Source organism: Chaetodon auriga, chromosome 12 (assembly GCF_051107435.1).
Source record: "Chaetodon auriga isolate fChaAug3 chromosome 12, fChaAug3.hap1, whole genome shotgun sequence".
NCBI lineage: Eukaryota > Metazoa > Chordata > Actinopteri > Chaetodontiformes > Chaetodontidae > Chaetodon > Chaetodon auriga.
Window position 1 is genome coordinate 23,845,406 of NC_135085.1, and position 17,408 is coordinate 23,862,813.

Below are 17,408 nucleotides of genomic sequence, written 5' to 3' on the forward strand. Positions count from 1 at the left end.
TTCATAATAATGTAATCATGACAAAAAGGTTTATTTGAGAGTAAGTTGGAGCAGTTCTCCGCTGGCAGACGGTGGTGCAGCTGTGTGATTAGATTAGAAAGGCCATGCAGAGGACAACAGGTCCTGGACCAGTTTTAAATTCTTTCCTCTGGAGACGAGGAGGCAGTACAGTGTGTACATATGTCCTGTTCAATGTGTACTTGTACTATAATAGTATGAAGTCCTCCTGACCGAAGACATTTGGCTTACTTCTCTAAATGCAGACTTAACATTTAGAATAAGGAACTTCTTTAACATGTCATGAATCTGGGTGTGTCACCAAACAGAGTTCCTTATTTTACATTCAAGATTTACATCAATATGTGTGGATGAATAACAGGGAAATACGCATGGAGCTACTGAGTGTGTGTGATTTAGTATTTTGTCCATCGTGAGAGGATTTTGGAAAAAGTGAGGCAGAGATATCCCTACATGCTCCAAAAGTGCTGCATCCTACACTTTCCTCAAGGCAACTCAATGCCATATCTTTTATTATACAGGTTGCAGGTCAAGGCTATGGGACCAGGAGTCCGGCTTTGTCCTTCGTAGAGGCCTGGAAGAGCTCCTGACAAGTTTCTAGCATTGCAAATTATGTACAAACACACATAAACTGTATATATTTAGACTTCCAGTGAGGCTGCAGAGCCTGATAATCAGAATTAATTAGCATTTGGTTTCAGCTCATTAACATTTAAATTAAAAAAAAAAAAAAAAAACATTTCGGGGGATTTTCATGTTGAAATTGTATTGTACTGTAGTGACACAGGCCAAGAAAGCAGATATAGACAAACAGCTAATCAATGATATAATGCATCTAATCCAAATCATCCCCTGTGGCTTGAATATTTAATAAACATGACCACCGTTCTTTTAAATCCCTGGAACACGTCGCCTCCTGCTGCTGTAAAGTGAGCACTACACACACACACACACACACACAAAATCAATCAGTACTTTGTGGATAATTGTCTTTTCATTCATTCACTGAAAGGCAGTCGGCCTCAGGTCTGCAGTGCGTTACTGCTCCTGTTGCTTCTCGCGGATGAAATAAAGAGACAGTCCGGCTCAATAAAAATAATTTATTTACAGTGGCATGAATCATAAATTAACGAGCAGCATTGGCAAAAGCAACATTAGAGTCGACAGCTTGCATAAAGTGGTGTGAACGTCTGGACTTTTGCATAATAACACACTCTGAATAAACTGCTTGTACCGGACTGCGTTACCTCTGAGATACTTAATCTGAACATCAGGGCCGAGAGGAGGATTTAAGAGAGAGATCTGCTGAAGCACGAACACTTGGAACAGCCACACCCCCCCTCTGCTTTGACATAAAGCTCTGATTGACATTTGTACTGTGATTACCTTCAGACATTTATGTATTTAGGCTCTGAAACTGTTCCAAAAGGGGCAATAAGTCAACCAGATTTGAATCTTCTGACCTGCACGAGTAGTTTTAACCAATAACTTCTTCCCCACTGTTATAGAATCAAACATTTCAGCTAAAAAAAAAAGGCTATAAAATCTCCCTGTTAAGCTACAAGAAGCTGAGTGAATGATGTTTCTGTCAGTGTTAAACATCCTGACGACTGCTGGCATTTCAACAACACTGCGAAAAGTTTGAGTTTTCCGCCTGCATTGATGTTTTATACAGACCAGCATCACCAGTGCGACGCTGCAGCCGCTGTGTGGACTGAAAGCAGCGGTTTGACGGCACCTTTCTGCAGGTATCTGCACGCAGTGGCTTTAAAGAGGAAACAGCTAAATGAGAGGAAGATCTAAAAAGAGAAATGTCGACAATATCGACAAAGATCTCAGAGAAATGTGACCTTGAACAGCTCCAGAGATGGCGCAGTTGGTGCACAAAGAAGAAGCTACGAGCTGCCTTCACTTTACGTTCCCTCTATTTAAATGTACATATATCCTTTAAATCGACATTAAATCAGTGTAACCTGCTTCAGGTTTGGAGTCTTTCTACGGCTACAAAACGTAACGTTTGAGAGCTTCTTTTGTGAAATGGAAAAAGCTTTTGGTGCAGCTTCTGATGTGAAAGCTCCTCAGCTGTCAGAGGGAAGCTGAACTTCTGCACTTTTTGTGTTTCTGTGACTGGAAGTTTGTCCAAAATTAAACTCTGTAAGCATTTAATGTCAGAAACAGCAGTGCTGCGTCAGGGTTAGAGCACGTTATTAATGTCATTTACAGGCCACCGTAGCTCAAAGTGTTCAAATGTCATTAGAGATGTGCTGATGTTGCTGCAGTACCCACTGGTCACCAACAGAGGTCAGCAAAGGTCAAAGGTTACTTAATGCCCCTTTAAAAAAACACTGCGTCAGCTGGTACAACAACCCAGTGTAAATACAAAGAAAACCATTTGATTAGAGATGCTAACACAGTATTACAGTAATTTCCATGAGTTTATACACAGGTTAACACAGCTTAGTGTCACTTCTTGGGAGAAAATATAAAAATCCTGGTCATCTAATTGTTATTATCATTATTATTATTATTATTAATATTATTATTATTGTTATCATAACGTACAGTATGACGTGGTAAAACACTCACTCAGCAGTATGTGACACATGTAATACACCTGTAAACCTCACAGTTATACACCAGACAGAATCACAGATCTAAGGCATTATGCTTTGTCTTTAGCATCTTAAGGTACTTACACGAGTATTCTGCAATTGATAAAATATCCATCTACGAATTAAGAAAGTTCTTCATTATATGTGTATACTGCGAGTGAAAATCAAGAGAAAATAATTCACCTTCATCTAACACATCAGGAGTTACTGTACACGAGTGTTTCCGCCTGCTCTTGATTGCCTTAAACGTTTGCAGACAGTTTGACATTCAGGACATTTGCATGGCTTACACTTTCTCGCAGAGGTTTGACGACATGCGTCCACGCTGGAGTATCACTGACTGTCCTGAAACTTCCACTTTGCAGTCAGGTTGCATTTTCACATTCTTCTTCTGGGCAGAGAAGTAATGGTACATCGATGTTACAGAACGCGCTTTACAGATTTCTGAAGACGAGACAGGCGGCTTCGAGAAATCCACGATGTTGGTTACAGTCAGCTTTGTTCACAATCACAAGCTTATACGAGACAGCACCTAATGAACAGACTGAGCACCTTTCAGACTGATTTCATGGAACGATTCCCAAAATGCTAGAGGTCCAGTAAAAGTCCATCCAGTCCATATAATATTTGGATTGTAGAAGCTCTCCCAGAAAGACCCAACACAACAAACAATACACTTTTTTTTTGTCCTTCAGTGTGACGGAGAGCTTCAGCCTGTGAGACAAGAGCGACCCCTGCAGGCCGGTGAAGTGTGAACGTAAAATGAATGGCAGTAGCACGGAGTTTGATTAGTTGCACACATGTTGTTTTAAAGGCAAAGCTGCTTTGGAGGCAGAAATAATTTCATCGGTCAAATCTCAGAGGGCGGAGAGGACAGACGTTTCTGGATGACTACAGACTTTCTGTCACAACGCTCACCGTCTAGTTTAGCGTCTTAGCATGCTAAGAGTTGCTAATGAGCGCTGTAGAGCCGCAGAGGCTGATGGGAATGGGATTAGTTCTGCAGGTATTTGGTGATAAACGACAGATTCAAATGTTGTCCTGATGGTGGCGCCAAATCGGGTCCAAATTTAAAGGCAAGAGAAGAAAATTATGAAGCGTGAAGCATTTTTCTGCTTCACTGGGAAACTTCAGGCTACTTGCAGCAGGTTAGCTAGTTAGCTTAGCTCAACATTCAAGCTCAATATAGCTGTAGAAAAAAAGCAACAGGCAGCTGATTTGTAGCTTAAAAACCAGTTAGCTCACATTCTGAGCGGCTTCAGCTTTTATTCTGAGTACATTCTTTGCCGCTGAAGCGAGCTCGTGAATTGACCCGCGCTCTTGTCGTATTGTGGACGTTCAGCTCCGCGCGCTGACTTTCCATTTGACCGATGAATTGTTTCTGCTCTCTGAGAAATGTTTGTTGGCCTAAAACCGCTGTCTTGCAGTATCATTTAGGGGAAAAGGGAATTATAAATCTGTATGTACACTATCTATACACATTCACCTTCATTCAAAAAGTCATTAAATAGGGATGCAGCTCCCCTGTAACTACAGCAGTTGAAATATATTAATTTTAAAATCGACATCAAAATGTACCATTTTGAGAGGTTTCCTTAAAGAAAGACATCCTTGACTTTTTGCGCCGTACAAAGAATCTCTAAAACTTCTTCAAAACTATAAATACCTGTAAAATATTTTTCATAAACCTCCTCACTCGACGTTTTCAGTCAGGCTCTAAAACAGATTCACAAAAGATAAAATCCAGAGGCGCCGCTTACGCTCGGCCACCGTTCGCTTCTCCAGTGTCGAACTGCGACGTCGTCGACGTCACGGATGCGCTGCTTCAGAGGATCACAGCAGGAATACATTCATCTGACCGGAGATCAGCAAACACTGCGTGTGTGGGTCCATGTTCAGCAGCCGGGAGCTGAGAAACGATGGCAGGTTTTACTGCAGCGAGCTGAAATGCACAGATGTTCTCCTTCTCACTTCGTCTCAAAGATGCTGCAGGGAGCATTTTGTGTCTCTTCTCTAAAACATGATGCTACTACTTGCACCTCTACCATCATTATGTATTTTGAAATATAAGTGCCAAAGACATCCTTGATGAAGTCCAGTGTGCATTCAGTCCAGCTGAGCTCCTGCTAACGTGAATGCATGCAGCTCACAGAGATGTAGAGCTTTGCATTTCCACTTGCAGAGTAACATGGCTGCTGCAGCTCCAGCTCTTCTGATTGTTTGAAAACCAGTTTTTATGAGAGACTCTGCAGAGTACAGTATACAGATAAATATAATGCGTATTGTTGAGTTAGTGGGTATCAAAGCAATAACTAAAATACAGTGTTTCCCACAAACCCAGACCTGAACCAGTATCCTTTCTGTGTTACTGGTTTCCTCCTGTTGTGCATTTGCTGTCAGGATGGTTCAGATGTCTCCCAGTCAATTTTTTGCATATAATGTTAAATCGGTGTGAAGAAAGCCGCACTGAGGTGAATGCTTCACATGTCCTCTCTGTTTAGTGGCTCTGAGCTGGCTGCTGTGACCGAGCGAGCAGTGTTTCCGTCACGTGTCCTCAGCTCCTCGATGCTTCTCCACCAGCTGAGCCGAGTGGGCTTCGGTGGTTTTGCATGAGTGTTGCAGCCACGGCCGGGGTCAGCAGAAGTTCTAGAAAGACAGAAAAGAAGAGATGACTGTGCTGAAGCGTTTGCCTCCTTTATGTCTTTTTATCTGTAACAACGCTGAGAACTAATTTGGACCTAAAATTGAGCCCTGAGGTACTCCGAAATTAAAATCAGAACAGGCCATCAAGGTGAAACGAGGTGCTCTGTTTGACAGATGTGATGAGAACCATCTCAGAGTGCCATAGCTCTGAGCTACTGTCTACACTATGTGGGATTAGTACAAGACAAATTTAGCATTCTCATATACTGTATAAGGTAATGTGTACAAAAACAAGAGTCTTGTACTTACAGAGTTGGCTTCACTCTCTTGTGTCAACATGTCAATTCCCGCCAGCTGCCCCAGGATCAGGCTGCTGTCACTCACCTGTAATGATGAGGATTACACAATAAATATAAGGCAAAGATAAAAATAAAGATTAAGCAGGCAGCACCTCAGCTCATCTCTCACCTGCTCAGCATTCATGGAGGTCATGGAGCTCATCTGGCCTGACATCTGGTTCATGTTGCCGCCGTTGCTCGCCATGACTCCCAGGTTCATGTTGTTGTTGCTGCTGTACATTCCTCCGTTGGGCTGTGTGGAGTATTGAGACTGGGACTGTTGTGGGTACACGCTGGAAGGAGGCAAAAGGAGTCATTTAGCCAAAACCTCACATCCCATCAGATGTGGTGATTTGTTGATCTGTTGTTACCTGTTGCTGGTGGAGATGGTGGCAGGTTGGGGCCATCCGTTAAGGTCGGTGCTCGCATGGTAGCCCGGTGCGCCTCCCTGGTTCGGGCCCTGGGGCTGAGCTTGACCCTGGTTCTGCTGCAGCATGGGGCTTTGACCCTGGCCCATCCTCGGGGACAACAGGGGGCTCTGTGGGGTCGTGGCCCCACAGGGAAAGCCTGACACTGGGTCCTGGTGTTGCTGCTGCTGGCTCATGCCTGCAAATCAGAGCAGATAAAAGGTTTTAAAGTGCATGGACGGGTACGTTAATCTGTGCTTAACACCCAGTTTATGATTAAAGGTGATTTACAATTGAAAGACCAAAACATAACTTGAAGATAACAAGTTCAATGTACACAACAGACAACATCCCTGGTCACATGAGATAAAGAGAGCTTTCAAAACAAATTTAAAACACTGACAGAAGACACAAGAAGACAATAAAAGAAAAGGACAGAGAAGGAAAGAGAAGATTTTTGATTCACCCGAGCCGCCACCAGAGCCGTCTACCTACGAAATCACTGCATGTGGTGTCCTGATTGTTTTCTAGCAGGGTTAGAATCATAAACACTGAGTCATGCAACCATCACCGTCACCCAATCAGCTTAAAAAAGGACTTGAAATGATTGAAAAAGCCTGAAGAAATATATGTGATTACCGCCACCACAACAGAGAAAGCGACTACACGCCCATCGCTGTGATCGAATACCTGAGCTGCCGAACTGGAAGGCACTGTGCTGTGACGGTGGACTCATTACCCCGCTGTACTGCCCGCCTACACTTCCCATCATGCCCTGGCTAGCCAGATGGTGGCTCGGGGAGAGAGGGGAGGAGAAAGGGCTGGAGGAGCCGGGATGGGGAGGAGCAAGCGGAGGAGGAGAGGGCAGGCCGGTACCGTAGCTGGAGGCCGGGTAGGGGAACTGCTGCGGGTTGCCCTGCGGGAGCCGCGGGTTGGTGCCGCCTATGGGCATCGGCGTGGGAGCGGCGCCCCCGCTGGGCATGTTAGGCGGCATGTTGATGCCCGGAGTGCGCATCATCATGGCACGCTGCTGGTGCATGTGCTGCTGCTGCTGCTGCTGCTGCTGCTGCTGCCGTTGGCGTAGGTGGTTGTTGAGGTACTCACGCTGACGCTGGGCCAGCATCTGGGCGTTGAGGGTTCCCTGCAGGGAGAAACACGGTGAGATGAAACTTAGATCAGATGGAATACAACAGGGTCCAAAAACCTTCAGGACGCACTGACCTGGTTTGGTACGTTAGACCTTAGAGGTAGATTCATATTGGGCACTCCACTCATCTGGTTCGCCATTGGCTGACGGTTCTGCGTGGGGGACAGACAGAGTGCTTCATTAACCTCAACAGAAAGTAACAGAAGACAGCAGCAACCTTTTTTTTAAATGCTTAACTTTTCACATGATTCCCTGCGTGCTGAACTCTTGTATATTTACTTCAGTGTTAAAACCTTCACCTGAATGACTCATCTATGTGTCTGCAGGTGGTAGATGGTTTATTTGGAGCTCTCTTCCAGACTCTGACTTCACTGTTTCCCCACTGGCACCAAAAGAAATGCGAAGATGGAAGTGCAAAAGTCGTGTCTCACGTCTGAACACACTGTTAAATCATCAGTGCTATTTCAGTTGATCTACTCAAGCTGTTTTCCCTCAACTCTCCACCAGGCGGCAGTGCAGACTGAAATATGTTGCAACTACATCTGTAAACATGGATGTTCAGAGAAAGAAGTAAGTCTCTTGTGAAGAATTATTACATTTCAACAGTTGGGGATGAACCCTCTGAAGATGCATACATATAACTATTACACCAACTAAACAAAACAGAATTAGAAATATTCAATTTCTGCTAACAGATCCCCCAAATCCTGCACACTGGTCCTTTAACAACTAGTCAGTCACACTGAGTTAAATCTGTACGTGAGTGTATGAATTTGCATGTGTGTGCAGGTCATGCGTGTGCATCGCTAAATGTCTCAGCAGCAGGGAATTGCTGATGAAGGTAGAAAGCTGAAACACATTTGTTCCTTTTCTGGCTGCTGTTTAAACTCAGCGAACCCTGTCGGCATCACGGTCGGCTCAGCTGCAGCACATGGAATCAGAAATAAGAGCAAAAAGAGGCTGCGTTCAATAAGACAGCCACGTCTTTTCCACCATGCCGATGAAGCAAGGACTCAAGGTGCGTCCCAGGGAGCAAGAGGCAAGAGGTGTATTTGTGATTGTACTCAGGTATTAATAAGGGAAGAGCCTCACCATAAATATCTGATTTACTCTATAAAACCGACTGATTTACCTCTGACAGGTCACAGCTCAGCAACAGTAAATACCACTAAATAAATCATTTTCAGCTGACTGCGGTGACGTTGAAGAAAATCCATGCTGAGTTTGACTCTGGTGAAAGTTTACATTTGCTCCACTGATCAGCTGCAAACAGCCTTGACAGTTCTGACCTTTGAGCGAACGCAGGAAGGTTCGCGTTAGCGGTGTTGCACCTTCCAGCATGCAGCACCACCTACAGCATTACGCCAGGACATATAAATTAATTTGCCTTGCTACTCTTTGACGTGATTTGGCCCAAAGCCTAATCACCAGCTGGATGTGACAGTCTGGCCCATCTGTTTAACTCAACACTCCTGGTTTGTGGTCAGTCAGTGTCAGTATGGTAATATAGAATATCTGGTGCGGCCTACCAGCTGGGCCTGGAGTCGGTGCTGCAGCTGGAGCCTCAGGTTGTTGGGCTGAGGTGGCACTCCTGGATTAGGCCCCCCCGGCCTCATCCCAACCGCTCTGGGCCCCGCGCTCCCAGGCATCCTCATCATGGGGGGGTAACCGGCGGGCGGCATCCTCTGTGGCCCCATGTGGCCGCTCATAGAGGGGCCGTGGAACCCACCATCAGGAGGCATGCCGCCGTAGCCTTGCTGACCACCGTAGTGTTGACCGTACAGGAGAGGCTTCATGCTGGCTGCAGGGTCCGAGGTGCCGAGGTACTGGTCCTGGTCTTGCAGAGGACCCTGCACGGTGGGAGGTCATTATTGTATATTTTCAGTATTAACTTCTCAGGGCAAATGGAGCCACAGTGAATATACCAACAACACTAACACTGAAAATCTATCTTTATTTTATTGGCCTATGAACTAGAACAGTTTGAAGGGCCCACCTGTCCGGCCAGCGTCGGGATTCCCAGCATCTTGTCGATCTCCTCCAGACCCTCATAGTCCTTCAGCACTGAGCACAGCTGGCTCAGCAGGGCTCCTTCATCCGGCTGGCCCTCAGGTCCAGTGTCGCAGCACCCCATCCCGTCCTCCTGGGGGACGCCGTACGGTGGCCTGGAAAGGAACTTGATGTTATTGTCACAGCGGAGTCAAGGGTCCACACAAAGCCCATATCTGAACCCTGGAACTGCTGCTCGTGTCTAACTGTCCCGGGATAACTTTTCTTTCATGCTTTAGGATAAAATGGATGCCATGCCTGCTTTGGTTTCCATAATGATCCATAGTTATCATTCGGTCTGGCCATGGTGCAGTCTGATTGGGTGGAGCGTGTTGCTGAGGGTAGGCCGGGTTTGCCATCTCCATCTCTGAAGGGAACAAAAAGGAACCGAAAGGTCAGAATCAGTTCTGCTTTCAATGAGCGTTGATGTTTTTTCTTCTCACCATTGCTCATCATCTGCATGTTGACCATGGCTCTGGGTCCAGGCGGGCCCCTCGTGGGCAGCGCAGTGTTCATGTTGGGGACCATGCGACCGGGTCCAACCCCCTGGCCCATCATCGGCCCCGCAGTACCCCCCATTGGCCCCTGGGGACCCCAACCCTGCTGCATGGAGCCCCGCATTGACCCGTTGTTCATCATGCCTGATGTGGGGAGAACAGAAATGACCAAACAACCTCACATCTGTGTTAAATAAAGCTCAGTGCTGATAGAAACTTTCACGCATTTTCCAAAAATGGAATTAGATTATTTCTAAAGACATTTAAATAATGAAAACTAATGTGTCCCAAAGTGCTTTAAAGCCAAAATATAATAATATAATAATCTTAAGATCAGGATGCAGAGCTCGTATGTGTGAGTGTGTATTTGTTCAAAAAGCTGCAGCAGGATTACAACAGTATTTTTAGGCAGGACCGACGGGACACTACTTGTCCTGCCTCACCTGGATTGGTCATCGCAGCCTGGTTGGCCATGGCTCCGTGGGTTCCCATCATGCCTTGCTGCTGCTGTTGCTGCTGCTGCTGCTGCTGCAGTAAGGAGTAGGGGCTGTTGTTCCTGTGCTGAGGAGGAAATGGCCTGACAGCATTGTGGTTGGGGCCCATACTGCTGTCCAGAGACGTGCTCCTGACTGGAGGAGCTCCTCGAGCCGGCTGGCCCGGCCTGGCACCAGCAAAGCCTGCTGGGAGGAAGAAGCTCGACTTCAGTTAAAGCACACATCACCCAGAGAGTCTGTGTACAAATCAGTAAGGAAACAGCACAGCATGGAAAAGCCTGTAAAAAGATGATACAGAGATGATAAAGACGTACTCGCAGGGCCGACGGGAGGGAAGGCTCTCTGCTGATTGGTGGGGCTGCTGCTGCTGCCGCCGCTGTCTGTCATCTGCAGGATGTTGCTGATGATGGTCTGTTTGTCCACAGACGAACCAGGCGGCACAGAGGAAGAGGAGGATGAAGAGGAAGCCGGTCTTCTGACTGGTGGCTGCCCCACGAACAGCTGCTGCTGGCCGCCACTCTGCAAGTCCTCCAGCAGGTCCTCCAGCTCACTGGTCTGAGATCAGCCAAAGGAAAAAACAGCATTAGTAGACAGGTAGTTTATAAACCCACTTCACCTTCCAAGTGATCCTGTATTGTCATGATGAGAGAAAACTTTCTATTTTCTTGTAGGAGAGACTCTTGCATTTGAAACACGTTCTTGCTTTTGAAGACATTTTGAAGGACAAATTCCAATCAGGCTTCCTTACATGCAGGTGATGAAGCTGGTTCTGCCAACAAAGAAGCAGTTCAGGTGCATTTTGAGGGTTTCAGCCACAAAAACATATCTGGATTTTTCCTAATGTCTCATGGAAAATATGTACCACCACACTATGGATACGGCGCGAGGCAGCAAGAAACGAAAAGAAAACACACTTTCCTGTAATGAAAACATGAAATTTGATATTCACTTCGGAAGAACAACTTTGAAAGAAACTGAAAACCCCTCAGTAATTTAACCCAAGTACACACACACACACACACACACACACACACACACACAGGAATGATTTCCTCTGGCTGTTTGGCTAATGAATAGAGGAGGAGCTAAATATAAACTGCCGGCACTAATGAGGTCATGTGTGATGTACAGTAAGACACAGACACAGCTCTGTTTAGCCAGGGTGTATACGCGTGCACGCGAAAACACACACACACACACACACACACACACACACACACACACACACACACTGAACACAGCATAGCCACACAAGGGCATAATTCAAGTGGGGATGAAAGGGACACTCAACCTCAACTCTTCAGAATCTATTTTTTGTTGGACAGGTGAAGAACCTGTGATGGAGCTAACCTTGACCATGTAGAGCTAATGTCTTTGTTTACGCAGTATATTCACCATCAGCTGGCCACATTATTGCTGTCAGTCACTACATTAGAAATACCCGGTGGTTCTCGCATTGCATCTCACACAGCTGTCAGCTTATCCATTAAATCAAATACACAGATGAAACCTTGAAACTCAGCTCACCGACTTTAGCTTTTAGTGCTAGCCCAAGCGGTGTGGCGCCACCTCAGCTGAGTCGAGCTTGTACTACCTGTCAGTGTACACTTTGGTGCGGTAACAGTGGGTACATAGTAAACATCATTACGATACGCAGACTCTGGGATCTTGTCTGATACAGTCTTGGTTAGCTAAAAGGCAGCAAGCTTGGAATTTGTTTGGGGATTGTAGTGGATAACCAAAGTTTTCCAGCTTGGTTGTTGTTTCTCCCAGCTGCTAAAAAGCCAAACCTTACTGGTGGTACCTTGAAGCCTTTCTGTTGTGCAGACAGAGGCCATTATTTTGGCTGGAGACTGCTGCTGTCCTCTCCTAAGAGACCGCCATAGAGGCACGCACCGCCTTCATTATCTGCTGGGTTTAGAGGCTAAAGCTCGACTAGTTTGAGAGGTTAACTTTGTGCATCTCTCAGTAAAGCATGGCGGAAAGTATCAGAGAAGATGGAAATAAGTTAGAAAATGTCCATTTTGTTTCACATATTTTACATTCTGAGTTTGAATTGAATAAGGTCATAGAGACTTAATAATACACAAATAACATACAGATGTATGTTACTCAGGAGCAGTGAGACGTATTACAAACACATATTTACTCACTAAGAAATTACACACACACACACACACACACACACACACACACACACACACACACACACACACTTGATACACACCAGCATAAAATGCATTACACAGTCTTGCACAAACACACACTGCCACATGTTCTAAAACATTTTCTCAGAGCAACTTCTGTTACACAAAAAGCAACACCTCCATTTCCTGCTTTAAAGCCCTCGTAACTGTTCAGAAAATGTGCTGCATAAAGTTTGCACATGAGAACACAAACACTAGCAACCTTCTGTTGGTCAGCTGCTTTGTTCGTTGCTTTCTGTGTTTCCTGTTCTGCTCCTTGTTCTGATAAACTTGAATATCACCTCAACAGCCTCAACCTGAAGCACGTTCCTGGCACCGGAACGTCGTCTCAATCTACAAACTACAAACCAATCCTCTCAGGATGGGAGCCTCTGAACGGCTGCCTCCCCTCCGGCAGCGGCCTCCGTCGTCCGGAGGCACAGCTGCTGGCAGGAGAGTCGCCTTTGTCTCTCTTCAGAAGCTCAGTCAGCTGCCCTCAGGCACTTCCTGGACCTAACTCCAACGGTGTCAATGCACCTGCACTTTAAATAAACACGACAACTCTCTGAAGTGGCTACAAGTTGCTGTGTTTAAGCAATAACTACAAGAGACCATTAGTTTATTTGAGACACATGTATGACCCAGGTCTATTAAATGCACATTCAACTCATACTGGACCGACTCATGTGTAACCAGTGTCACAAGTTATGTTTCATGTAGCACCATGAGAAGGTCAGAATTTCAACCTCTGTGTAACAGTGAGAAGCTCTGAAACTTCAGCCAACACTGCATTCAGAGATAAATGCTAATAGAGCATGCTAAAATGCTAACTATTGGCAGGTTTGCATTATAAATTACTTAAATCACTAACTGACGATCAACTGTCAACGACACTGACCTGGTCCGCCATGTTGAAACCTGCTTCCTGTTTCTCTGTCTTGACGTTGGACAGCTTCGGTCCATCAGCAGATTCCATCTTGATGGCTTTATCCAGGATGCCGTTATCATCCCGATCCAACAGATAGCGAAGCAAAGCATTGTCCTTCTTTTTGGGGCTCCCAGGCTCCTGTTTTGTGCAGAGTTCTCCTAAGGCGGCCACGCTGTCACCTGAAGCTGACTCTGGACCGATGGGGTCTTTTCCGGTAGCCTCGGCCGTTAGCTTTGCCAACTCCACGGGGGAGGTGCTGGTCTGCAGCAACCTGTGGAGAATTTTGTGTTTCTCCTTTAACGAGGTGGAGTGGTTGTTATGCCCGGCACCGCCTGCACCCCCAATCCCACCCAGCTGGTCCTTACAGTCCTGGTCGTCCCCCAGGGGGCGCGGCGGTGAGCAGGGATCAGGGGGTTCTAATTTAGTGGTGAGGAGCTGGAGCAGCTTAGTGTGCCCTTTTGTGTTCAGAAGGCGGTTTGAGGGGTCGCCGAGCTCCCCTAAGCTTCCATCACCTCCAAAGCTGTCAGGGTCGCCGTCTCTGCCCTCCTCCTGCTCACCCTCTTGGTCTTGTGATGACAATAAGTTCTGCTGCTCCCCCAAAGTTCCATATAAGTCAGCCTCTAAGCTGGGATTGTTCTTGGCTAGTTGGCCACTCACGCTGATGCTGTGAAGTGGACTCTGAAGGCCAGCTGGCTTTCTGTCAGGTGACTCGGGATGCTGCCCCTCAGTGAGTCCCTGGGAGACCCTGTGGCCCTGGGTGAGGGCCTGCAGCGCACTGAGGGAGTTGAACACTTGGCCATTCCCCGTGCTGCTGCACACAGATGTTGGCGAGTGGAGGCCGGCTGCAGGAGAGAAAGAACCAGGTGGATGCTGGGGGAGGTGAGGGCTACTACAGCTGCTGCTACTAGCCGCCATGCCGGGGCTCTGGCGATGGCGGGGAGACAACATGGCACCTTGGGCCCCTGAGCTGACGCTGGGGCTTCCATGGGCTGAAGGGCTGCCCAGTTTGTGTGCATGAGTGTTCCCCTGAGGCGTGGACGCCCGACCCGACACAGCGGCAAAACCACGTCCAGGGGCGCTGGAGGCCGTGGCGGAGTGGTGCGTGTTGCTTGTGACACTGGCATCAGGGGAAGGGGAGGGACCACTCACACTGGTTGGAGTCATTGGCTTGGCCATGCCTTGGTCTGCGGTCATGCCACTCATGTTCTCCCTGGAGGAAAAAGACAACAGACACAAGAATCAGACCTGGTCCAGCGGAGCTGTTCATCAACAGATCCTATGAGTGAATGTTTAGAGGTTCGAGAATGATGTTACTTAACGGCATCAGTGGTTAGTTAATGTTTAACGAGTAGATTAGGCTTGGCAAAGCAGTACACAATATAAAAGTAATAAAACCTGCGTAACTCTAACTATAGCTCCTGTACCTTGGAATCACTGCTGCTTGGCTACAGGGCAAAACAACTAATAGCAGGAAAGTGTTTCACAAGCATATTGGTATATTTATTGTGTGTTATTAAGAAATAAATGGATCGGTCGGCCTATCAGATTTGAGAATAGCTCCTTCTGTTCATACCATAGCTCAGAAGCCACGTGTATCTGTAATGCCATGCTACCCAAGGCTTTGACCATTTTCAGAACACACTTTTAGAGAAAATCCCCAGAAGACCATGAGAAGCAGTCGACAGCTAAAAAAAGCAAAGGAAGTGGTAACTTTGCTAATCAATTCTTTACAAAGTCTAATAAGCAAACTTAATTTTCTAACTTTTCAGTAAAAGGCTATTAAAAGTAGTGGAGAGCGTTTTGAATTGAGTAAACTGTGCACCACGGGAGGTTAAATATTTCTCTTTCAGCTTCGGTCAGATGTGTCATACAGCCGAACAGAGAGCAGCTCTGAAAGAGTGTACACAACTGAGAAAACACAGTTGTAACGAGGCCTGAAGCTGTAACAGAGAGAGCGCTTTAAACACAGATCGGCTTCAGCCCCACACCAAACACAAAGCTCCGATTGTGCTGAATGCTGGAGCGATAATTTTGAATGTGAAACTTGTGGAAGTAAAAAGGCCAAGTTCTCGCCATTGATCCCCGAACGCTCTGGGTAACAGTCCTGGCATTGTTTCCTGACCGCTGTCCAATTGCTGACTCTGATTGGTCATGCCAAAGGCTGGATGCTGGTTGAGTCGCAGTCGCTCCCGGTGGTGGGAGGGAGGGATGGAGATACTGTAGACTGGACTGACTGGTAGCGCTTGTGTCAGTTTTGGTCTGTACATGTGGCGGCGGTTCTGAATAACAGGCTCTTTGTTCTTAATCCACATTGCTGTGTCCCCCCTTTGTCCAAATCAAGAGGAAACCGCAAACACTGAGAGAGAGAGAGCATGTGATAGACACAGACCAACAAGCGGAAAGACGAGCAGGGAGATCTGCTGCAAATAATATTTTATTGCAACAACTTATTCATTAAAGTAATTATTGCTTAAAATTATAGAGTCCTTTAATGTCGCCGTCCAGTTCGTGTTGGCGGAGATGATTTATCGCCTCTGAGTCTCGCTCTCTGATCTCTGTTGCAGACTTAGTTTGGGCTTAGATTGACTAAAGTGGATTTTTGTTTAAAAATCCTGCTGCCTGTAGAAAAAACAACGTTGGTTCATTAACTGTTTTCAATAATGAACACTCACTGCACAGGAAGTTCTTTTAATACCTACATACAGTATATTTAATATCACTGGGATTGGCAGACCATAACCTCACCAACAAGACTAAGCCTTGACTGAACTGAAGTAAGAGACTCAGTTCAAACAAGTCTCTTGTCCAGGGAGGCTTTTCTTCATAAAGACAGAAGGAAAGAATTAAAATCAAAGAGTAGAAAACTTTGACACAACCTTTTAAAGCTGGAATCTCCGTTGATAAACATATAAAGGATTGTTAAGTAACTCAAGTAGCCCAGGCGAAATACCATGTAGACACAGAGAGAGGTGGAAGCAGAGGGTCCGTTACCTCTGCAGGATGTGCAGGGACATGTAGAGCTGTGGTTCGTTGGTGGCTGGAGATCTGACCAGCTTGCTCTTGGTGTGAGCTGAGACGATGGTGCCGTCTGCCAGGGAGAATCTGTACAGAGGGCTGAGCGCATGGCCGTTCCTCAACACTGCAAGGAGACAGACACAAAATGACACCCATCGACATCATAACACATGACAGGCAGCCACTGAGGGAGACAGAGTATGTGTTAGTATTAGATAGATTATCCTTGTCCTACACTCAAGTCCTCAAGCGTAGGACAAAAAAAGGAGTCAAGCATTGTAAGGCTCAACAAGAAAAGGTTTCCGTATCAAAACGAGCATGTTTTGGCTGCAGAGCCTCCATTAGGTTTAGTTAATTAGTTACAGGTGTGAGCTCTGAGTTGTCTTCCTCACCGTCTTGCTGGTGTTTCTTGGCGAAGGACATCTCCCCCTCATTCTGCAGGTGAAACCTCTGAATGCACCGCCGGACCAGGTCCTCCCAGCCCGGCTTCACGGACGCACGGAGCAGACTGGTGTCCAGGGATGTGATCTTACCTGGACGGGTAGAACACTTGGTGTTAACGTATTGCTGTCCTGTTTTAGATGTATGTGGAGCAGTGGGGTAATTACTGTTCCAGTCTATCTTCTCCACACACGCAGAGCTTCATACAACCAACAACATGCTTATCGCATGGGACAAATTGTGCGAACTGGCTCAACATACACTGATCCACACTGATCACATGATGTATTAACAGTGGATCCTCCACCTCCTCCTCTTCCTCCTACCTTGAAGGTCCTGTCGCGTGGTGAAGCTCTCGTACGTGGGCATCACAGGTCTCTCTTTGACGGGGACTCTTCTTGCGACACAGATGAGGCATGACTGGAAATCTGCGTGTTTGGAAACGTATGGGTCAAAATAATGTGTGGCTGCAGAGAGTGTGGCTCAGTTGTGGATGCCTTTCTCCTTTGATGGTGGGGGGTGTGTCTGTAGGTAAGTGAGAGCTGGCTCACTCTCCCTCTCTTGGGTGGTCTTGTTCTGGCTCTCCACCTGTTATAGCCTCACAGCTTCCCTCAGTCAAAATAGAAAAGGTAA

General features: G+C 46.5%; 1 protein-coding gene across 4 annotated transcripts in view; it reads right to left on the reverse strand.

The window, feature by feature from the left end:
- Nucleotides 1-1,104: 1,104 nt before the first annotated feature.
- Nucleotides 1,105-17,408, reverse strand: part of LOC143329190 (nuclear receptor coactivator 2-like) — a 44,887-nt gene continuing 28,583 nt past the window's right edge. For 2 of the 4 annotated variants that reach the window (XM_076744974.1, XM_076744973.1), the window contains exons 7-22: nt 17,102-17,203; nt 16,727-16,867; nt 16,311-16,458; nt 13,290-14,529; nt 10,520-10,760; nt 10,155-10,391; nt 9,658-9,855; nt 9,473-9,581; nt 9,162-9,330; nt 8,695-9,015; nt 7,240-7,317; nt 6,709-7,159; nt 5,983-6,217; nt 5,742-5,904; nt 5,583-5,657; nt 1,105-5,276 (exon numbers count right to left, since the gene is read on the reverse strand). In XM_076744974.1, the coding sequence (XP_076601089.1) occupies nt 5,265-5,276; nt 5,583-5,657; nt 5,742-5,904; nt 5,983-6,217; nt 6,709-7,159; nt 7,240-7,317; nt 8,695-9,015; nt 9,162-9,330; nt 9,473-9,581; nt 9,658-9,855; nt 10,155-10,391; nt 10,520-10,760; nt 13,290-14,529; nt 16,311-16,458; nt 16,727-16,867; nt 17,102-17,203 (3,920 nt within the window). In that variant the 3' untranslated portion in view covers nt 1,105-5,264. The remainder of the gene's footprint in view (nt 5,277-5,582; nt 5,658-5,741; nt 5,905-5,982; nt 6,218-6,708; nt 7,160-7,239; nt 7,318-8,694; nt 9,016-9,161; nt 9,331-9,472; nt 9,582-9,657; nt 9,856-10,154; nt 10,392-10,519; nt 10,761-13,289; nt 14,530-16,310; nt 16,459-16,726; nt 16,868-17,101; nt 17,204-17,408) is intronic. The other 2 variants (XM_076744976.1, XM_076744977.1) reach the window with 2 other exon arrangements.